General features: G+C 53.5%; 3 protein-coding genes across 8 annotated transcripts in view; 2 read left to right on the forward strand and 1 right to left on the reverse strand.

Moving 5' to 3' along the window:
• KLHL13 (kelch like family member 13) overlaps positions 1-5,299 on the reverse strand; it is a 40,011-nt gene extending 34,712 nt beyond the window's left edge. The window contains exon 1 of one of the 4 annotated variants that reach the window (XM_083372366.1): positions 5,167-5,299. The gene's annotated coding sequence lies outside the window, so the exon portion shown is untranslated. Of the gene's footprint in view, positions 1-826; positions 1,180-4,835; positions 4,943-5,166 lie in introns of those variants that run through there. The other 3 variants (XM_083372364.1, XM_083372367.1, XM_083372368.1) reach the window with 3 other exon arrangements.
• A 644-nt stretch (positions 5,300-5,943) lies between these two features.
• On the forward strand, positions 5,944-20,065 carry WDR44 (WD repeat domain 44). The gene is made up of 20 exons (XM_083371891.1): positions 5,944-6,076; positions 9,430-9,466; positions 10,050-10,127; positions 10,580-11,171; positions 11,255-11,385; positions 12,188-12,283; positions 12,578-12,714; positions 12,962-13,045; positions 13,542-13,648; positions 14,155-14,306; positions 14,397-14,535; positions 14,651-14,715; positions 15,116-15,229; positions 15,536-15,658; positions 15,902-16,093; positions 16,244-16,345; positions 17,067-17,182; positions 17,372-17,499; positions 17,937-18,065; positions 19,147-20,065. The coding sequence occupies exons 1-20, from the start codon at positions 5,997-5,999 to the stop codon at positions 19,239-19,241; spliced, it is 2,697 nt and encodes an 898-aa protein (XP_083228017.1). The 5' UTR covers positions 5,944-5,996; the 3' UTR covers positions 19,242-20,065.
• Positions 20,066-20,706: 641 nt separating this feature from the next.
• Positions 20,707-22,194, forward strand: part of DOCK11 (dedicator of cytokinesis 11) — a 48,186-nt gene continuing 46,698 nt past the window's right edge. For all 3 annotated transcript variants that reach the window (XM_083371991.1, XM_083371993.1, XM_083371992.1), the window contains exon 1: positions 20,707-20,952. In XM_083371991.1, coding sequence (XP_083228117.1) covers positions 20,845-20,952 — 108 coding nt within the window. In that variant the 5' untranslated portion in view covers positions 20,707-20,844. The remainder of the gene's footprint in view (positions 20,953-22,194) is intronic.

A 22,194-nucleotide genomic window follows, 5' to 3' on the forward strand; every position in this document is an offset into this window, starting at 1 on the left:
GCCAACCAACTGCCGGCTGCTCTTTAAAGATTACTCGGATACAACACTAATACCCCCCCTCCAATACTTATTGTTATTTGGCTAGAGAGGAGATCCTCCCCTTGGCCCCAAACAAATGTCTCCTGCTACAAACATTACTGTACCTTCCCCCTAACTGTTTATGAGCTGTGTTACAGGCCCAGCTCCCAAGCTGCCTCACAGCAGCAGAGGCCAGCTGGTGTGCCAATTAAAGGACCCCTTTAATACTGGAAGTACTGCATACAGGAGAGGAAAACACCCAGAGAAACCCATTGCAGCTAAAAACGTAGCTGTTTCTCAAAAGGTAACAGATTTTGCAGGAAAGGCCCTTGAGGAATAGATTCTACCATAAAGGAGTTAAATAAACAATATTCTGCCATATATTTCCAAAATAAGGACTGAACAAGCTGGCTAGATATCCACACACGTAGTCCCAAAATACTGCACAGCAATGTGCATTATGTATACGCCGGTTATGCTCCCCAGTCAAACAGTGAGATGATTTGACCTTGCAGAGGTTCAGGAAGAGAGGCAGAACTCCTGGAATCCCAAAACGGGGCTTGAGACCAATATTTTATCATCTCAGGCACCTCGCCTTCTCTTTCCCAATCCTGCCTCTTCCCCACACATGATGGCAATAAACACACCAAAAAACAACGGCCACCTGCCGTATCAGCGGAAGAGATACGAGTCTCCACTGAGATCCCCGAGAAACCTCCAGCCTCTTATTTTTTTTCGTGTGCTTAGAGCTTGTAAGGGGATGCCGCCAATTGATTTACCATCCCTCATTTTAAAAGGAACAATGTACCTCAAAGGAGCTGCATGTAGCAAGCAGTGAAGGATGCCAGCAAGAGAGGAGTAAACTTGGAAAGGAATTCTCTGCCACCAGAGAATCAGAGTCTTGGAGTGGAACCTTGGTGGCTGGAGCTTTCAATGTCGGAAACACCAGGATGCCAGATCTTGCTGCACGATGCACAGAATCTCTCCTGGCTCCTCGCGCAACACACAATTATCCATGCAAGGATCTTGCAGCTGGATTTCCAAGTGGGCACTATGGTGCAGCGCTGACAAGACCAGACAATTCATCAAGGTTCTGTCACCTTATCAGCTACACTGGGCAGAGGATGGAGCAGCTGCTCCTTTCCAACTATTACATTGTAGGATCACTTCACTCTAGCACGTGAGACCACATTTCCTCCAATTCCCTTCAAGTGATATTAGACCTTTGCACCCACAACTTGCTGTGCTGACAAAATCACCCTCATATTGTGGCTCATCAAATTGCTCCTTGGATCTTCAAAGCAAATGTCTGTAGGGGTCTGTGCTGGAAGAGGAGGAAAAAAATATCCACTAATAAATGAAAGAAGGGAAGCGAGAGAGAACAATTAATGGCGATTTAGGAAGAGAAAATTGGGCACTCCAGCCAGAACACTTAAGCTCCGATTTCTGGCAGTGAAAGATCTACCAGCCAGCTGGCATCAGCTCTATTAGAACTGCTCTGTGTTGCTAGGATGTCAAAAAAGACCTGTATTTGAGAGTCTTCCTCCTGGGCCCCAAGTACCTGCCCCCACTCAGAAAGTGACATGTGCAATACCATCAGAAAAAGCCAATGTACCTCTTATAAAAGAGTCTTTTAATTGCACAAGTCTTCTGCTTTAGAAGGGGGAGGGGGAGGAGGAGGAGGAGGAGGAGGAGGAACTGGTGATTCTAAGAAATTACTGCATTATGGAATCTACCAAATACACTGAGCAATCATGAGGCAATACAGTCATCATCTGTAATTAACCACAAGCCAACTATTTCCTCTTAAATATTAAAAGCCCACTTGCAGTGCTGGTGCCCACTACCTCAATCGTGGTTATTGAGAAGCTTCCTTTATACCATTCCAATGCTATGCTGGTGTTTGCTAGGACCTTACATAACTCGTTTATGTGGGTCATAGAAAAGCTTTTACTCTGACAAAAGTTGGGGCCTTTCTGTAGCGGTGCCAGGAAGGAGATACTAAATCCCTCCCGCCATTCAGTACAATTGTGCCCTCCTGGAGATGGGGAGAGGTTTATAATTACCATGTACTTCTGATTTGCCAATATTATAACCATGCATGCAGCAATTATATCACACCCTTGCTAGTAGATTTCCCAGGTCACCCCATGCATTTCTACATGCTGCTTCTACTGTCTGACAAGACATAACATATCATGTGGCGCGACCTTAAAACCCATCTTTTTAAGGAAGCGGGCCTGGCCTGATGGGACGGGGTGGGTTTTGTTATTATGACGTTAATTTTAAATCTGTACTATGGGCATTGTTTAATCATGTTTTAATTAATTTTAACTTTTGTATCTGTTTTTTATGTATTGCCCTGTTAACCGCCCTGAGTCTCTTGAGAGAAGGGCGGTATATAAATTAAATAAATAAATAAATAAATAAATGTGGCAACATTCTCTAGGGCAGCATGTAAAATCAGGAAGACAGCAAAATAGCTTCTCTTTGTTTTCATTTTGGTACAGTGTGTGCTTGTTCATTTCATTATCTCCCTTTGGCAACAGCTTTTACACTTATATATTTATTTACTTGCCTTATTTACTACTTTATTTATTTGTGGCTGCATATAGAGTCCATCCGTGGGGAAGTGTGTCTGTGTGTGGGTGAACTCTGTAAGGAAGTAAATCCTGGCTAGCAGAGCAGTATTCCCTGAAAGAATTCAACAGAGCCTCCTGATTTTCTCTCAAGAAAGAAAGTTCAAAATGCAGTTCTTTCCCCACCTCCCATAGGTAAACTGACTGTCAAGGAATGAATTACATTCCCCAGTACAGACTGAACGGGAAAGTTCTGTCTCCACCCTCGAAGGGGGGAAGGAGGGGGGCAAAGAGAAAGTGAAGTTGCTGAGCAACTTTTTAGAACTTGGCAAAAGGGCTGCAGCTCCATTTAATACTTTTCCAAGTGCTTGCTTAATTACTATGCACAATTCTTACTTTTCCAAGTGCTTGCTTAATTACTATGCACAATTCTGGTTTTGCTCAGCTTCTTAATGGGTGTGTGTGTGTGTGTGTGTGTAGACACAGACACACTTTAAAGGAAGAAAACTTCCTCAGCACAGAGAAGTGGCTAGCTCGGTTTAACAGAATAAGCTTCCATTAACATCTTAAAGTTAGTTTGTTTTTACCTTAATTTATTGAATAAGTCAGAATGGACTGCCTGATACAGTTAAACCAACTAAAGTTTATAAACAAAACTGACCTTTGGTTATCCCAAGAAATCTCTTATCAAATATGCAATTCAGCTACAGCCTGGCTTTTTGGAAATCATTCTCTCAGCCATAATCCCCTCACCCCAAATCCGGAATGTAGAGCACAGATTATAAAGTAAGACAATTAATCACAATTAATCATGGCAACAGTAACTTCTTTAATAACAGTAAAGCCCTTTTCTCCTTTCTCCAAAGGATCAAATAAATTTAACATACAAACTTTGCAACAGGCTTTAGTCATATCCAGCTGCTGAAGTTTGCTTACAATCACCATCCCTTTATTTACATTCATTATCTTTACAGGAGGTTTTTAAATGTGGATAAAGGCTGGAAAATGAACTTTTCATTTGCATTTTAACTTTATTTGGGGTCGGCTGGAAGAGGAAGGACAGGCGTGCTTCGTCTCAAGGTACTGGTAACGGTATTCAAAGCACTCCATGGCATGGGGCCGGAGTACCTCAGGGAACATCTGCTGCCGGCATCAAGCTCCCTGCGCCCTGTGCGTTCCCACAGAGAGGGCCTCCTCAGGGTGCCACCGATCAGAGAATGTCGATTGGTGGCCCCCAGGGGGAGATCCTTCTCTGTGGGCGCTCCGGAGCTGTGGAATCAGCTACCGGTAGAGCTCCGGATGGCGCCCGATCTTCGCTCCTTCCGCCGCGATCTCAAGACATTTTTGTTTGTACAAGCCGGCCTAGCCTGAGGGGGAGTGTTGGGGTTGTTTTATTTTTTGTTTTTTAATTTTTCTGGGGGTTTTTAGCGTTGTATCATATTGTTTTAACTAGGGCAATTGTTTAATATGTTTTTAATGTTTGTATTGGTTATTTTATTCTGCCCTGTGAACCGCCCTGAGTCCTCAGGGAGAAGGGCGGTATATAAATGTTATTAAATTAAATTAAATTAAATAATAAAGGTAGTCCAGACTTACAAGTTTACTTACTGACTGTTCAAAGTTACAACGGCACTAAAAAGTGACTTAGGACTGTTTTTCACACTTGCAGCATCCCCATGGTCCTGTGATTTATGTTTCGATGCTTGACAACTGACTCACATTTATGACGGTTGCAGTGTCCCAGGACCATTTTGCGACCTTCCGCCATGCAAAGTCAATGGGGAAGCCAGATTCACTTAACAACCGTGTGACTAATTGAAGAATTGCAGTGATTCACTTAACAAACGGGGTGAGACAAGGCGTAAAATGGGGCAAAACTCAACAAATTTCTCACTTAAATTTTGTGGCTCAATTGAGGTCGTAAGTGGAGGACTCCCCGTATTTAGCTGGGGGGCTTCTCCTCCTCCTCCTCCTCCTCCTCAGTTGAGAAACCCCGTTTGAAACTGCAGCCTATTTTGGGGCGGGGGCGATGTGGGGGGAACTTTCCGTTCCTGCCTCTCAACCACACTCAGACTCCGGGCACAGCACTATGGTCCACCAAGTCCCTTGGAACCAGCCTCCCTCTTCCCCCTGCCCGCCCCAGGCCTCACGAAGACCCCCCCCCACGAGGTATCGGTCATAACGGGCAAGCAGAGCAGCGCCCACCCCAACGAAGCCCAGCCCCTGGGGGATCCCTACCTGGGCCCCTACGCCATGTCCTAAACTGCCAGGTCAGCCTGGGCTGTGAGTGCTGGGCTTTGTAGTCGTCCCGGCGCCGAAGCAGAGGCGCGCGAGCACCCTCGCTCCACATCACCCCTGACCCCGCCCGATGCTCCCGCGCCAGCCAATGGCGTCGCCGCCGCGCTCCCGGCGCCCAATCAGCGAGGCGCGCTCGTGCGCTCCTCCCTCCGCGCCAGCGATCCCGCCCCCAGACGGTCACTGAGGGAGCACAAAGCCGCCGCCGCCGCCGCCCCCCCCCCCCACAGGCGCCTCCCGCCGCCGCCCCGGGGCCCCTTCGGCCGCCCCTCACCTGCAGCCGCCGCGCCGGCGTTCCTGTCCGAGGCCCCCGGAGTGGCGCGACCCGAAGGCAGGACGCCGGCCAGCCGCTCTTTTGCTCAGCGGCGGCGGCTGCGGGAGCTTTTCAAAAGTCCTCCCGAGGCCGGAATTAGGAGCCCCGCCCCCTTCTCCAGGTCCCCGCCCCCTTGCGTCACCAAGATGGCGAGCTCGGATGCAGCACTGCGCGTGCGCGGCTCAGAGAAGGCAGGGGAAGGGAGGAGGACCGCCGGTGCGGGGTTGCGGGTTCGAATTCAAATGCAGTCAAATCGCGGGATTCAAAGGAGATCAGAATTTCATTCAGAAGGGAAGGAAAAGGAGCCTCCGCGGATTTTGCTCCGCTAGCCGTTGCCGACTCCAGGGGGCGCTGCTCCTCTCCGTTTCAAGGCCGTTTTCGCAGTCACGTGGCTAGCGTGACGCCACGGAGCGCTGTAACAAGATAGAGCGGGGGGGGATTCAAACGGACGGGCCCTGTAACCGTGTCATGAAACGAAAAGCTCGGGAGAGCTGGAAATAAAATCGGGGGAACTCGAGCGACATGAGCCGCGAGACAGGCGCTCGGCCCCTTCAGTTGGCTTTCCGTTCAGCTTCGCCTCACGCTGCCAGTTTCTCTTCCCATCCCCCACCCCCATCTGCCTCGGGCAAGAGCGGCAACGGCGGCCCAGCCCTCGCCGGAAGTTAGTGGGCGGGCGTTTCCGCTCCTCGGTCTCGCCCGGCTGATTCCGGCCACGCCTTCTCGCCGGCTCTCGCGAGATCTCCGCGCGGCCCAGCCCGGTCCGCCGCTGTCGCTTCCCCGACGGCGCCGCGATGGCGTCCGACTCGGATACCGAGGAGCTCTTCTACGACGCGCCCGAGGACGTGGCCCAGCACGGCGGGAGCCCGGCGCCGTGAGTCGGCCGCCCCTAGGGCCGGGGGGGGCAGGGGCCGGGGGGCGCCCGGCGTCTCTGGGGCGGCCGGCCTGCCCAGCCCCGCGGGAGCCATCTCCTTCCAGGCTGCCCCCCCGGCAGGAATTCCCCACTGCAGAGCCCGGCCGAAGGGGGCGGGTGGGGCCCCCCTACCCCTGGCGGGGGCCTCGGGCCGTGGCTGCCCTGGGCCGCCTTTCCCGGGGGGGGGGGGATGCTCCCACCCATCTCCCGTCTTCCCCCCGCCCGAGAAGTTCCCAGCACGAGTCCGAAGGCTGGGAAGACCAAAGCCCCGGTCCCCGGGCCCGACCCTGCCGCCTTACCTTGGGAGGCGTAGGCTGGCCTTCCTGCTTCTCCCCCCCCCGTCCTCCCCGAAGACCTCCACCTGGGCAGCGGCCCCCAGGGCCCCCCTCCCCCGCTCTGTGCCCTGCGGCACCTCTGGCCTCCCCCCTTGGCCGCCTCTTGGTCCCAGCCCCGCTATCGCCAGCTGGACGGCGCCTTCGCCCCTGCAGAGAGGCCAGTTGCCGCCAGCCAGCCGCAGCCCTCCTTTGCCTTTTGGGGTCTGGCCTCCTGGCTCCCGCTTTCCCCCTTTGCACCCTTCTTCCCTTGGCCGAGTCACTCCCCGACCAGCCTCAGCAGCTTTAAAAGGATTTCCCAGGATTTCCCAGCGGGCGAGCTTTAAGACCGTGGATTTCAATTCCCAGAATTCGGGAGCAACAAGTTTGAAGGGACGTGGACTTTGATTCCAAACCTAACATAATCTAAGAAATGTGGACTTTTAACTCCCAGAATTCCCAAGCTGGCTGGGTAAAACTGGGGTGTTATGTCCACACATCTTAGTTCCTGAGATCTGACTGTTCCTTCCTCTTCCATTTTACCAGCAGAGCTCCAGTTGCCCTTAGGTGTCCCCTCCCTCCTGTCCCTTCAGGCCTCTTTGTGGCAGGGCAGACACACCCTGAGACTTCCCAGCACCTGCTTTTGCTCCACAAGCCCTCTTTTTCGTTCCTTACATTTCTGCTTCCCTTCTTCCTCTGCCTTTTTCTCTGCTTTTCCATGTTACACCTCTGGACACGAGCCCGTCCCCAGAATCCCTCAGCCAGGCACCCATCCCACCCTCCTTTTTTATCCTTTTCCTGGTTGCACTCATGTTTTCTCCGACCCAGAGATTTTCCCCCAAGAAGGGCAAATAAACAAACCCGCCATACCCACTGTGTTTTGTTCTGTGTTAAGTCAGTTTCTTCTGGCGGGTGATTGGAAAACAGCCCGATACTTTTATTTATTTATTTATTTATTTATTTATTAATGGGACTTATATCCCGCCCTATCTCCCGAAGGACTCAGAGCGGCTAACAACAATAACATATAATAAATACAGAAATTAAGATAAAATTAAAATTAAAGTCATCTGTACAATAAATTAAAATTAAAAATTAAAAATAAATTAAAAATTGTAAACATGTTGAGCTGCTCAGGATCAGTGAATCAGAGTCTCTGCTGCTGATGGGGATGTGGAGGGATTAGCTGTGGGTAGCTCAAAGATGGGCCCTTGTCTATCATTAGACCAGGGGTGACTTGTGGACTTCAGCTCCCAGAATTCCTCAGCCAGCATAGCTGAAGTCCACAAGTCTTAAATTTGTCAAGGTTGCAGACCCCTGCACTAGACTGTCCGATGGAAAGTCGCGTGGTGCTGAATAAGCCTCTTCCACACACAATTGTTGCTTTCAGCCTCAAAAATTCCAGGGTGCAGGAGAGGAGGAATGATTCATATTTGAAATCAGCAGATTTGAAATCAGCATTTTTTTTAATCTCTCAAAGAGCTCTTAAACCAAATTAGAGCAGCAGCTAAATGCACTTTCTAAAAAAAAAAGGCAAACCCTTTTCTGCAGCAAGCTGTTGCTCTGGCTGGTTCTTTCCTGAGCCTTTCCTTATCGTAGACTTCAGGATCTGCAACCTGATTTGTTGCTGATCGTCTTCCTGCTAGAGGGAGCCCCACTCATTTCTGGCCACGTCTCTTTTTTGTGAAAACCAAGAGTGCAGAGAGAAAAAGTATACGAGAAAGCATTTCCATGTTTTGGTGCAAAAAAAAGACTTTTTTTTTCTTGAAGGCACTGTTTTATAAAATGTGTGTTTATAGAATTGTGTATAACTTGTAACTTTAACACTCTGTTTCGAACGTTTCAGCTTGTTTTGTTAAAGCTGAATTTGTGTACAGTAATGTAGCCAGAAACTGTATGGGTGTCTCCTGAAGAGATTTCAGTGTTTAATTTGAATAGATGGGATACAATTTGGAGGACGAACGAATGAATGCGCGGCACGTGGTCCCATGGCTTTGTAATTCTGATCCTAGAATCCTCTGTAGCAATGCTCCCCCTGGATGTTCAGGAAAACTCCCTTCTCTTGGCTGGGCTCTCTTGCCTCCTTGTGCACAAATAAGCCTGCTCTGTTACTGCTGCTTTTGCCAAAGGGGCTGAGGGAAATCTAATCTCTGAAATAGCTCTTTACGGTCAGAGACTCCCATCCATGCCAAGAGAAGGCCGCATTGTTCCACATCACCTCTTCCCAGAGGCTGGGATGGCGTCAGGCCTGGTCACTCTTGGGTCCGGCAGCATTGGGCAGTCAGAAGTCAGTCTGGACTCTTGTGTCCTCCTAATGCAGGGCAGGGAAATTCCAGTAAAGGAGGGGCTGCCAGAACTTATTTTCCAAAGCGCCAGAAGGCAAGACGAGAAGCAATGGATGGAAAGTAATCAAGGAGAGAAGCAACTTGGAATTAAGGGGAAACTTCCTGGCAGCGAGAACAATTAGCCTCCAGAAGTTGTAGTTTCTTCATCACTGGAGGCCTTTAAGAAGAGACTGGACAACCACTTGTCTGAAATGGTGTAGGGTCTCCTGCTTGAGCAGGGGCTTGGACTAGGAGACCTGCAAGGTCCCCTCCAGCTCTGTCCCCAACAGGGCAAGGAAGCAGTGGGGCTGACTCTCTGTGTGAGCCTCGGAGGTGACAGCCAGCTGGGATGCATACGGCAAGGGACTTGGGAAAGGCAGGGGCTTATGCTCACAAAATACGTGAAAGCAAAATGGAAGCCAATAAAATGGCCTTCAGAACCTTACCGGAAAAGATCCAAGGAAGAAGGGGAGACGTTTGGGTTTGTGGCCACCACAGAGGGGGGCGTGTCATGGACTGGACACTCCAGTAATCTTCCACAGGGCCCGGCATAGGCTGGACAAGCAAGAGCCATGACCAGAAGAAGGAGGGAAGGGATCTTGCAAGCTTAATTCTTAAATGGCTGGTGGGGGTTTACTGCTGGTCTTATCTGGTCCGTGTCTTTGTTTTTCCCCACTAGGTCGCCAACCAAAGTCACGGAGCCATCAGTACTGAAGGTGTGTCCCTTTGTGTCAATATTTGTGCCGTGCAGCAGCCACCTCTCCGTTTGCGACCCAGCTAGGGCAACAGGCAGAGAGGAAACGGCCTGTGCTTCCTTCCCTCTCTGAAAGCACATAATTCAACTTCCCCAACCCGATGTCCTCTAACCTGCTGACTGGCAGGGTGGGGTGAGAGGGGGTGGGGGGCTGCGTTGTCTGTCTCTGGTTCACCCCCTTCAATGCTGCCTTAGATCAGGGTTTCTCAACCTCAGCAACTTTAAGAGCAGTGGACTTCAGCTCCCAGAAGTTAAAATCCACCTGACGCAAAGTTGCCAAGATTAAGAAACCTTGGTGTAGAGCCGCTGTTGTTATGGATCCCAGATGCCACTCTCTGCTTTTAACTTTCTGAGAAGCTGCAGCCGCTGCCAAGGTGTTTAGTTGCTTCTAGGATATCCGCATTATCAGCGTTCATTTTCTCCAGTTAGTCCCTCCCTCCGGCTGGAGGCAGCAGTTCCCATCGTTTGTGGCAGCCCATCCACTGGACTTCAGCTCTCCCGACTTCTTACGGTGAGGCCTGGTTACCTGTGATCCTGTTTTCCAGGAGCCGGGCAGAGGTTCTCTGGTGGATGACCGTGAAGGAGGGAAAGACCTGGACATCAAGCAAGATGACCCCAAAGAGGTTTGTTCTGCAGGCCTAAAAGTGCTGATGAGTAGATGTCAGAGCACTGTTGAGTAGCCTTTCTCAGCCACATACGGGACGGCTGTTTCACCACCTCTTAATCCCGGATGTTGATATGGTTTATGTTTTGTTTTGCAGTACTTTTTTCAGGATAGACTTTTAAGACTTGTGGACTTCAACTCCCAGAAATCCCCGACCAGCTGGCTCAGGAATTCTGGGAGTTAAAAGTCCACAAGTCTTAAAGTTGCCAAGTTTGGAAACCACCTACTATAAACCAATACAGGCAGTCCTCATCTTACAGTCATTTTAGAGCCTGCTCATTATCATCATAAGTCATGACAGTCATAAAGTGGATCACTCATGTGACCAGCTTGATTATATGATCTTTTTTGCAGTGGTTATTAAGCGAACTCACCAGTCTGATTGCAGTTGTGCCTTTATTTGCTCTCCAGATCATTGACAACATCATAGAAGAAAGCCAGAAAGCCCATCGGCTTGAGGATGACCCCTTGGCTCCTTCCCCAAAGGAACTGACCAGCCCCTCATCACACGCAAACGCTTGGGTCTCCGGAGCAGACCTCCTCCATCACATTCCCGAACTCTTAATCGCGGAAGCCCCTGCGGGTCTGGCCAATGGGGTGGCGCCCCAGGAGGCCTCGGCACCTCCCAGCAACGAGGGGGCAGAGGCTGCGGTCTCTGCAGGAAGCCCAAGTGAGAGCCGAGGGCGCAAAGCGGCCGGAGGAGACCAGCCAGAGGAGGGAGGCCACCAGACCGCCGATGGATTGGACCAGGCGCCGTCCTCGGATCCCTCACTCCCTCAAGGCTGCTCGGCTGCCGATGAGCCACCTCCGGCTAAGCCCCCCCGACAGCTGACCATGGAGCCAGATATCGTGGCCAGCACAAAGAAATCTGGCCCAGCGCGGCCCCCGCCTCCCATGGGACTCCCACCCCCCAGGCCACCACCCCCTGCCCGGCCCGCCCCCCCACCGAGGAAGAAAAAAAGTGACTCGGAAATCGAGACCAGCAAAATTCCTGGCCTGGAAGGCAAGTTTTCAATTCCTAGCCAAATCCTCCCGGAGGTGTCCCTATCAGTCCGGTCCCCTTCAACTCCCGTGTTTCTTCCACAGTTCCTGGGGAGCCTTTTTCCCTGGGGGGCCTCCTGACGCCCAACGCCTCCCTCGACTCTGTCTCCAAAGACTCTCAGCCTTCCTTGGACTTGGCGAGTGCCACGAGCGGCGACAAAGTTGTCACTGCTCAGGTGAGTTTGACCAGAGCGCACCGGCTGCCTCGGGGAGCGAGCTGGGGGTCACTAAGAGCCCATTTTCCCCTTAGGAGTGACTAGGAGTTCTTTGCGTGTGCCAAGCCAGCATTCCGGGGAGGGATCTGGCCCCAGTATAGCTGAGGCTGTTGCTGTGCTCAGCTGGATCCAGGCGCGTCTTTGGAGAACGCTGCACGTTATGGGCACTGAGCTGAGAATGCCAGCAGGCTCGCCCTCCCCCCCTCCCCACACACAAAGTGCTCTAATTTATTTATTTATTTATTTATTTATTTTAATTAAATTTCTATACCGCCCTTCTCCCGAAGGACTCAGGGCGGTGAACAGGGCATATCTTAAAACTACAAAAATACAAAAGTTAAAAAAGAATTAAATTATTGCCCACAATAAAAACAATAAAAAATATATATAAATATTAAAACCCTAAGTAATTCCCCATCAGGCCAGGCCAGCTTGCTCAAATAAATGGGTCTTTAACCCGCGCCGGAAGGGTTAATCTAGAGTCATATCTTGCAATCCTGTGCATGCTCTCTCGGGGTCAGAGGTCAGACCTTCGGTGGTTAGGGGTGCTCGCTCCCTGGCCTGGGGAGAATTACAGCCCCTCTGCGAGGGTAGCAACCTTATTGCAGGCATTAATTGTTGCTCCCAGGAAACAGCTTTTCTAGTCTGGGCCCCGGCTCAATCCTCTGCGCAGCACCGCAGAATAGGTGGGTTGGGGTCTCCCGCCTCTTTCGGTTTTGTATTTAAACACACACACACACACACACACACCCTGTTGTTGCAGGAGAACGGGAAATCGGCTGATGGCCAGGTGGTGTCAGGTGAAGTGATTGGACCCCAGAGACCCCGGTCTAATTCGGGCAGAGAACTCACAGATGAGGTACTCCTCCTTGTCCCCTCGGAGGTGGCTGGCGCTGGGCTTTAGGCAGGCCCCTTCCCAGCGGTCCTTCTGCAGAGCTGAGCTGTGGCTTTGTCCCACCGGAGCGGCTGGGAGCCCCTCCAGGCGAAAGAGGGCGGCTGTGGCTGCAGAAGGGGCCCTTCTCTGACAAAGCTGCCCCTCCAGTTTGCCCCTTTGCTGCATCTTGACCCGAGTCCGTCTCTGGTCCTCGACTGCAGCCCTGGAAGGATCCAGAAAGGTGACGCTCGCCGTTGTCTCTCCTGCCCTTCCTTGCAGGAGATCTTGGCCAGCGTCATGATCAAGAACCTGGACACGGGCGAGGAGATACCCCTGAGCTTGGCGGAGGAAAAGCTGCCCACAGGCATCAATCCCCTGACGCTGCACATCATGCGGCGGACGAAGGAATATGTCAGGTACGGAGCCAGGCGGGGTTCCACTGCGTCGCTTCTGTGCTGCCCTGCCAATTTCTCTTGCTGCGCCTGAGCCAGAGAGAGGCTCTTCGGAGCTCCTGGTACCACTCACTGCAGCCAAGAGGGGCGTCTGGGCCACTAGCGCCATCTGTGCCTCCAAAGGCCGAGCCTGGCACAGCACAGACAGGGCGGCCTTCCTCTTTGGTGCCCTCAGTCCCTGACACTGAACCCTCCTGGTTGCCTTGCACAGTAACGACGGGGCCCAGTCGGACGACGAAGACAAGATGCAGCTGCAGCAAAGCGACACCGACGGAGGGCGCTTGAAGCAGAAAACGTGAGGCTGCCGCTTCTTAGGGTGAAGGGGGGGCTGCTCATCTTCAGTGGGGCTTGGGGGGAAGTCAGGACTGATAGAAACGGTTTCAGCAGACAAACCAGGATATCTGTTTTTAGGGATCCGTTTTGCTCCCCCTGTCTTGTCCTCTTTCTCGGAGATTTCTGGAAGGTCCCCCACTTGTCTCAAGGATGCAAGGAGACCTATCTGGCCTTCCAGCCAGAGCTCCCCCCAAACCCTGCAAGCCCTGCCCCCCACCTTTCCCAGAGCAGCCGAACAGGACAGGGTTTCGAAGCAGTCGTGGACTCATCCCATTGCAGAGAAGTTGGACACCGAGGTTTTCAGTCCGAATCGCCCCAGAGTTAGCCTTGCCTGTCCATCAAACGTTTGAACAGGCATTGGTAGGGTGGGAAATGTTAGGGAGGCGCCTCTGAAATCAGTGTAACTGTCAGAGATCTTTGCTGAGGAAAACCGTTTGCTGTTTCTCTGCCTTCTGAAGGACGCAGCTGAAAAAATTCTTGGGCAAATCAGTCAAGAGGGCTCGGCATCTGGCCGAAGAGTACGGAGAACGTGCCGTCAACAAAGTGAAGAGCGTGCGAGACGAAGGTGGGTGAGGCGGAGGGCTCTGATCTAAAAGGCTTGAATTTACGAGCTCTGCTGCCTTTGCTCCCTCCAATCCAGACCGCTGCTGCACAGACAAAACCATCCTGCCCAAAGTCTGTAGCAATGACTGAAATGTTGCTAAAAGTGTCCGCCGCTGATTTTGCAAGCCCACCCCCCACCTCCACCCCAGGGTTCCACCCTTGGTATTCCTGGGTCAAAACGGGAGTCGAGACGGGGGAAAGAACAGCTTCTCACCATTTCTTTGCATCCAAAGTGAATGGAACGAAATGGAATAGAATCTTCATTCTATTTTAATCAGCATGCGTTAAAATTACACTCCATTGCATTTAGCTCTCCAAAAAAGTGCTGTATAAAAGGCAGGATTACGGATGGGGGGAGGGGAGTGAAAGGTTTTCATTCTTGCTGGCCTTCTGGCTACCTCTGGAGGCTGTAATTGTGAGAAGCCCAAAAGGAAACGCCTCTGATCCTCGCCTGCTCTCCCTTCTCAGTCTTCCACACCGATCAAGACGATCCGTCGTCCAGCGATGACGAAGGCATGCCGTATACCCGGCCGGTGAAATTCAAAGCCGCCCACGGCTTCAAGGGGCCCTACGACTTTGAGCAAGTGAAAGTCGTGCAGGATCTCAGCGGAGAGCACATGGTGAGCTGCCTCCCTGTGGCCTGGCTGGAGGGGCGGCGCATGCAGGCCTTTAGCGCAGGGCTCGTTAACCAGGATTGCCGTTCCGGACAGGGAGCTGTCTGGACCATGAAGTTTTCGCACTGCGGCCGGCTACTGGCCTCTGCGGGCCAGGACAACCTCGTGCGGATCTGGGTGCTGAAGACGGCTTTTGATTATTTCAACAACATGCGGATGAAGTACAACTCGGAAGGTACCTCCAGCTTCTGGGCCTGGGCAGTGGGGCAGCCGGCCTGCTCAGCTGGAGCAGGAAGTGGGCAGTTCTCCGGAGAAGCCCCCTTCAGCTGCTTTCCTCACTTGCCTTGCAGGCCGCGTCTCCCCCTCCCCATCTCAGGAGAGTTTGAACTCGGCCAAGTCAGATAACGATATGGGGGTGAGTCAGGAGGCTGTGCCCACGAGGCTGGGGGTCCCCCTGGAGTTTTCTATCCTTATCTGTCCACCCCTGAAATAGCTCTTTGCAGCCCCCCACAGTCGCCAGCAGGTTGCTCAGCTTTGCTCTGCTGGCTGGGGAATTCTGGGGTTGAAACCCCTGCCTCTGCGAGTTGCTATGGCCGAGCAACACAGGGTTTCCTAGAGGAATGGCTTCAGTGTGCACCACACTTCCCTCATCTAGTTGCAGGGGCTCAAATCAGTTTTCCTTAGTGGGAATGGCCAGGAGCGGGGGAGGGTCTTGATGTCCCCCAAATGTGAAAACACCTGGGGGGGGGCGCTGCTTTCTCTGTCTGCATCCAGGAAGAGGTTGGGACTGTCATTCTTTTACATCTGCTTTTCAGGTTTGTAGCGGGACCGATGAAGACCCCGACGACAAGAGCACGCCGTTTCGGCAGCGGCCATTCTGCAAGTACAAAGGGCACACGGCCGACCTCCTGGATTTGTCCTGGTCTAAAGTAAGGGCCTCATTTCCTCCGGCTGTTTATGTTTTAAGCTAGTTACAATGCCCGGGTGCTGGGGAATTGCACTTGGGTATTGTGTGGTCCTTCCTGAAAATAACCAGCAAACACCTGGACCACCATAAAATCCTGACAAGGCACCCTCCCTTTTCGCCAACCAAAGGGGGGAGACATCAAAAATGTTCCGTTGTGGTTTACCTCCAACCCTGATTACTTTGGGGATTCCAAAACCAGGTTTGAATCCTCCCTTCTCAGTTAGTGCACCAGAAGTGCCATTTCCTCCCTTTGGTTCATGTTCCACAGAATTACTTCCTGCTCTCCTCATCCATGGATAAGACCGTCCGGCTCTGGCACATATCCCGGCGGGAATGCTTGTGCTGTTTCCAGCACATCGACTTTGTCACGGCGATCGCCTTCCATCCCAGGGTCAGTGCCGGTGGCCCCTTCCTTAAATTCTGTGCCGCATTTTCAACCCAGTTTGCACGGGAAGTGGGTTTGCATGCCCTGAGAGGGAAGGAGAGATCCAGCATGCCCAGACGTGGCTGAGGACATCTCGGGCGTGGCCTTGGAGCAGACGGGCCCAGGATTGTCCTCCGGCAGGTGCCAAGGGTGGCTGCCAAGACGCCTCTCCCAGTTCTGAGGTAAAAGGGCTCTTCCGGCCCCTTTTAGGATGACAGGTACTTCTTAAGCGGCTCGCTGGATGGCAAACTTCGGCTCTGGAACATTCCTGACAAAAAGGTGGCCCTCTGGAACGAGGTGGATGGGCAGACCAAGCTGATCACCGCAGCAAACTTTTGCCAGAATGGCAAATACGCCGTGATTGGTACCTACGACGGCCGGTGTATCTTCTACGACACTGAGGTGAGCCCCTGGGACCCCCCCACCTTTCAGCCCCCAGAAGCCTGCCTCTTCCGGCTCCCCCTGCCGATCTCCGCAGGGCCTCCCCCGGCCGCTGTGGCCGCCTTCTGTGTCTCAGGGGGGTCTCCTCCCTTCTCCCACCTTTCTCTTCAGCATCTCAAGTACCACACTCAGATCCACGTGCGGTCGACCAGAGGACGGAATCGAGTGGGGAGAAAGATCACGGGGATCGAGCCCCTGCCGGGTGAAAACAAGGTAGCAGCAGGCCGGGCTGACTCTCGGGGGGTGACCTCCTGAGGATGGGGTGGCTTTAGGTGCAGTAAAGGCAGGAGATTTCAGGGCCTTTGCCCACCGCCAGAGGCAGGAGCCTCAGCCTCCAGACCCCACGACTTCCCAGTGGAATTTGGGCCATAAATCTGAGGACACCCATGACAACATTTAAAACCCAGGCCAATCTGAAGGCACCTGGCTCCTTTTTTTGAAGCTAATGTCATCCATCTCAAAGAAAAGCCCCTGGTTCATTTCTTTCCCCCCCCCCCACCCCGAGTATATTTTACTGAGAACAAAGTGGTTACAGATTAGAGCAGGCAGTGTTGGCTTGGTTCCAAAATGATGGAGTTATTTTCCCCTCGCCCCCCCCCACTCCCCATTATCGGTCAATGTCCAATTGAAAGTCCTTGGGTTGTTTTGGAAAGGGACCTTGCATTCGCGCCTTTCCCATCTCCACATTCCTTTTGCTGAGCTTGCGCTTGATTGGTGCTCCCCACAATCGGGGCCGGCTCTGCTTCAACCCCCCCCCCCAGCCCCCACATTCCAATCTCTCCCCCTTTCGCCTTTGCTGATGTCAAGCTGGCAAAGCATGCCGTAGGCAGGGAGCAGCGGAATAACAGCTATGATGGCTAATCCCAGGCGTGGCACGGGAGCATCTGCCAGTCTGGGTCAAAATACGAAGGAAAACGCCTCCTTGCCTTGCTAGATCCTCGTAACCTCCAACGACTCGCGCATCAGGCTCTACGATCTGCGGGACCTGTCTCTTTCGATGAAGTACAAGGGCTACGTCAACAGCAGCAGCCAAATCAAAGCCAGCTTCAGGTGAGGAAGGGGGCTCAAGGCCCAGGAAAGTGAACCGGCGGGAGGCAACAGGGGGCTGGTTCAGAACTCCTGGTTGAAGGGCAGGAAGAAATATCTCCTAAATTCGGAATTTGCGACCTGCTCACCTCGATGGGGCAGGGGAGGCAGACGTCATCTTGAAGCAAAGGGGTCCCCTCTTTCCCTCTTCAGCCACGACTTCACCTACATCGTCAGTGGCTCCGAAGACAAGTATGTGTACATCTGGAGCACATACCACGACCTGAGCAAATTCTCCTCCGTCAGGAGAGATCGCAATGACTTCTGGGAGGGGGTCAAAGGTAAATCAGACGTGCACACACCCCCTTGGCCCCCTGAATTTGCTCTGGGGAGGGTGGGTTTTGGTGTAGGGCCGGGGGGAGACAGCTGGCTGATCACCGTCCAGGGGCCTCAAGAAACAGTTTGCAACCATCGGCTTGTAAAAACCCAGCCATGGAACCAGCTGGTGGGGGACGTGTTTGGGGAAAGGGGAGCTGCAGCATTTTTCCATAAATGCAAATTTTCTGCAGAAGCTTAATAGCCACCCAAAATACCTCTGAGATGCCCTCCCTAAAGGATACACACAATAAAATCCCCGTACACAACAGTAACACAGCCAAAAACTCTCCCTCATAATTGCTGCTGCCGATTCTCTGCCTCGGATCCGGTCCACAAAGACACACAACTGCGCAGAACTCTCTTCTCCTGCGTCTCCTCACAGGCTTCCTTCTCCTTCTAGCACATAATGCTGTGGTCACCTCCGCCATCTTTGCCCCGAACCCCAGCCTGATGGTCTCCGAAGCAGCCGAGAAGCCCCCGGGAGAAAGCAGAAGTGAAGAGTCGGTGGCGGCAGACCCCATTCCGTCTGGTAGGTGGCCTTCTCTGGCCCGGGGTCCTCTGCAGGGGTGGGGGTCCAGCACCCCAAATTCTCAGCAGCGCCAGAAGAGTTTCCCTGAAGGTCCCACAAACATGATTGGACCTACATGGCCATGGAGCCCCAATTTTCCAGCCCCTGCAGCTTCTGACCTTCTGGAAATACTAAATAATGATAATGCTAGAATTGGATATGTCGGGTTTAATGAAAAGAAGGACTAGAGGTGACATGATAACAATGTTCCAATATTTGAGGGCCAACCTGTTCTCCAAAGCAGTGGTCTCCAGACTTGACCACTTTAAGACTTATGGAGTTCAACTCGTGCTGGCTGGGGAATTCTGGGAGTTGAAGTCCACAAGTTTTAAAGTGGTCTAGATTGGAGACCTCTGCTCCAAAGCACCCAAAGGCAGGAAAAGAAGCATGGATGGAAACTAATCAATGAGAGAAACAACCTGGAACTAAGGGAGGAATTTCCAGTGAGAACAATTAACCAGTGGAACAACTTGCCTCCAGAAGTTGTGGGTGCTCCATCACTGGAGGTTTTAAGAAGAGACTGGACAGCCATTTGTCTGGAATGGTATAGGGCTTCCTGCCTGAGCAGGGGGTTGGACTGGAAGACCTCCAAGTCCCCCCCAAGAGAAGAACCCCCAGCCTGAACCTATTCCCCCCCACACCAAGAACGACTCCGAAGGAAGGAGGAGAACCAGCACAGCTCTGGGCCACCCATCCCCAATTCCCAAATTTGGTCCAGAGGGAGACCATGGTTGATGGTATGGGAGGCCGCTAATTGTGACCAAAATACTTCTCCAAAGTCCAGGGAGAAAAATAGAAAATCTGGCCACACGTGTCCCTTCCCCCCCCCCCCCCCAGCAGTCTCTGGGTTGGCAAAGTGTGTGGAAGGGGGATCACTCGCTCGCTCGCTCTTCGGTTCCTAGTCTGATCCCAAGCAGAATCAGCCACTCGGGTAGAGGCTTCTGACTGGGGGTCTTTTGCAAGCCGCCCCTCTTCTCCACCCACCCACCCACCCCCCACTTCCTGGCCCTTTTTTCTAAAGCTGCGGCTTCTGTCTTTTAAGGAGCCTTGAAGGCGGACCATGCCGAGGTGCTTCTCTCTGCCGATTTCACCGGAGCCATCAAAGTCTTTATCAACAAAAAGAAAAATCTCTGTTGAAGAGTCGCCAGTAACTCAGTAGCATCGCAATCATGGTACCCAGGTGTGAATCTTGTGCTTGGTGACGCAGAGTATAATCTCGCGCTGGAGGTCGGCTTAGCGTTGAACTCCTTCCTTTAAGGCTGCTGTCCTGGAGCTCCCGAAAAAGCAGCACCTCCCACCCTCTTAAGCCCCCCCCCCTCCGCTTTTTAGATTAGAAAGGGCAGACCGCCGGCAGCCGCGCTCAAAAGAAGAAAAATGAGCCTTGCAATTTCTGGATAATTCTGCTGCTGCGTAATGCGCCGGACGCAGCACAAGCCTGCACAAAAAGCATAGCGAGATATTTATGCGCAGAGATGCTCCTCCGGGGGTCGCCTAGGAACAGTTTTGCACAGGTGAAAATTTAGTCGATTCAGTGGTGCCCAAATAGGGGCAGGCCTGTAATTCCTTGCAGTTGCACAAAGTTAAAGGCCCTCTGCCCAGAGGCCACTGCAAAGCTGGTCTGTCTTTTAATTTCTCTTCACCGAGCTGCATTTCTGGCCAGACCCGTTAAGTTCTGTGAGATGGCTCCTTCTTTGACTCCTAACCCCGCGGCCCGCAGATGGATTAGCGGCAACCTCGTTTCGGTGTTTTATAACGTGGTCTTCTCACTGTTGTGCACTCTCGATTCTGTCCCGTTCCCTTTTTGCACACCGGAGCACAATATTTCTACGAAAGAGTTTCTCATTCCTTAATCCCAGGCACAGGGATACTACGCTCACTTTAAAGCAACTTAAGCTGCATTAGGAACAATTCTTATATTTTACAACGATGTAAAATAAAACTGTTTACATATTTTTAAAATATTGTAGTTTTAAGTTTTGTTTTTGTTATCCTTGTTTAGAGTTAAAACTGAATTTAAAATGTAAATATTTGTAAAATAATACCAATGACGCAACCGTTTTGCAGGGACCTAACCTGCAGAAAGGCTGTTGACGGTGGCAGCTGCTTAAGAAAACAGGATGTCTTATTAAAAATGGGTCACGCTGAGAAAAACGTCGGTGTTGGTGTTGTTTTTTAATCGCACAACAGGCGGAGCGGCGGGAAGGTTTTCGCTTGGCGCCGGTCGGTCCGCGGTCTTCCGTCTTTTCCATCCCCGACTTCGGAGGGGCGGGTTTCCCCCGAAGCCTCAACTGGCCCGGCCTCGGCCCAAGTCCGGATTCGGGGTCCCGGCTGCTTTCGGGGAAACGCCCAATAGCCGCCCCGGCCCTTTCAGCCTCCGCGCAAAGACCTGCCGGGGTTGGGGGGTCTCTCTCCCCACCTGCCCCTCGACAGCCTCGCGGGCAGTCCCGGCTGTGGGGCGGGGAGGGGCGCCCGGGCTGGCTCGCAGCCTCCGCCGGCCCGCTTGGAGACCCGCTCAACGCAGCGCCGCCCCTCCTCGTCCCCGCCCCGCGGAGCCCGGCTGCCAGGCGGGGCGGGGTCGGCGGCGGGGCAGCGGCGGAGCTCCGGGCGGGCGTCGGTCGGTCGGTGGGTCGGGCAGGCAGGCAGGGGGCGCTCCGAGCCCTCCGCCCGGAGCAGCCGCGGCGCTTCCCGGCCCCGCGGCGCCCCGCCCGCCGCTGCCTTTGTCCCCGCGGGCTGCCCGGCCATGGCCGCGGCGGAGGTGCGCAAGTTCACCAAGCGGCTGAGCAAGCCGGGCACGGCGGCCGAGCTGCGGCTCAGCGTCTCCGAGGCGGTGCGCGGCTCCCCGGCGCAGGTGAGGCGGGAGCGGGCGGGGAGGAGAGCCGGCGCTCTGGGCGCGCCCAAAGGCGCCCTGGACGGCGGGAGGACGGCGGGAGGGAGGCAGGGAGGAAGCGCGCTGCCGGACGCCCTGCCCGCCGAAGAAGGCGCCGCCGCGCCCGGCGCCGCGGATGCCCCGAGACCCCCCCACGGGCGCTGCGGGTGGGAAAGCTCAAAAAAAACACACAACCCGCCTCTCGCCCCCCGCCCCGCCTGCCGCGTTCCCTGGGAGCCTCCTTCCCCGGAGCGCCTCCGCCCCCCCCCGGCCCGTCTCCGGGTCCGAGCAGTTGGAGCCCTGCCGGGAGCGTTGGAGGCGCTGAGCATCCCGGAGCCAAAGGGATGCAGGAAGACACCCCCTCCCCGCGCACTTCCTGGAAGCTGTTGCGATCTGCAGCAACCTGGACTCGTAGTGGGCGGGGAGGTGGTCTCTCTCTCTCTCTCCCCTCATGCACCTGCTAATCCCCCCTTCGCCCCTACCTGCAGCATCTGGTGCTGCTTCGGAGCCCTCCCGGCCTTCCTCTCCAAGGGGGAAAAGGGAACTTGGGAGGCAGGCAGGCCAGGGAGGTGCTCAGGTGAGGATGCCCGGCCTCCTCCAAGGATGCCCGGCCTCCTCCATGACACACACACACACACACACACCCCCGCTTGGGCACCATCTCAGCCCCGGAAGAGCATCTGCTCCTCACTGACACGTGGCAGGTTTGGGGAGGGGAGGCAACCCCCAGCCCACAAATAGCTAATTAAGCGGGGTGTCTGGGAGAGCCTTGAGAGCGGAGAGGACAAGGCTTCCCAGCTGGCAGGGGAGGCCCAGTCCCAGGGCTCCCTTTAGGCCGAGTTCCTGCGAAAGCGAAGCCAGTCCCCTTGCAGCTCTGCCAGGCAGGAAGTGAATCACGTAGCCACAGCTGTTGGGGTGGGGGGGGGGGCGTTGGTAGTACTGGCATCACCACGGCCATCTTCTGAAGCAGGTTCTTTTTTCCAAAGCATCCAGAAACAAGAATTCAGACCAGAAGCAGCAGGAAAATGTTTCCTGCAGAGATGCCAGGAGGTGGGTGGGGAAGTCTTGGCACTTTTTAGCTGTGGTGGTGGTTGTTGTCCTTTGCCAGCAGGACCAGGGAAGAGAAGCTTCTGCTTTTAGAGTGGGTGGGTGCAAGGATTGGGTACTCCCCCAGCCTTTCTTCTCTGAAAGAGCCAGCTTTTCTGATCCTGCAAAGTCAGGGCA

The sequence above is a fragment of the Vipera ursinii genome (genome assembly GCF_947247035.1).
Source record: "Vipera ursinii genome assembly, chromosome: 12".
Classification (NCBI taxonomy): domain Eukaryota; kingdom Metazoa; phylum Chordata; class Lepidosauria; order Squamata; family Viperidae; genus Vipera; species Vipera ursinii.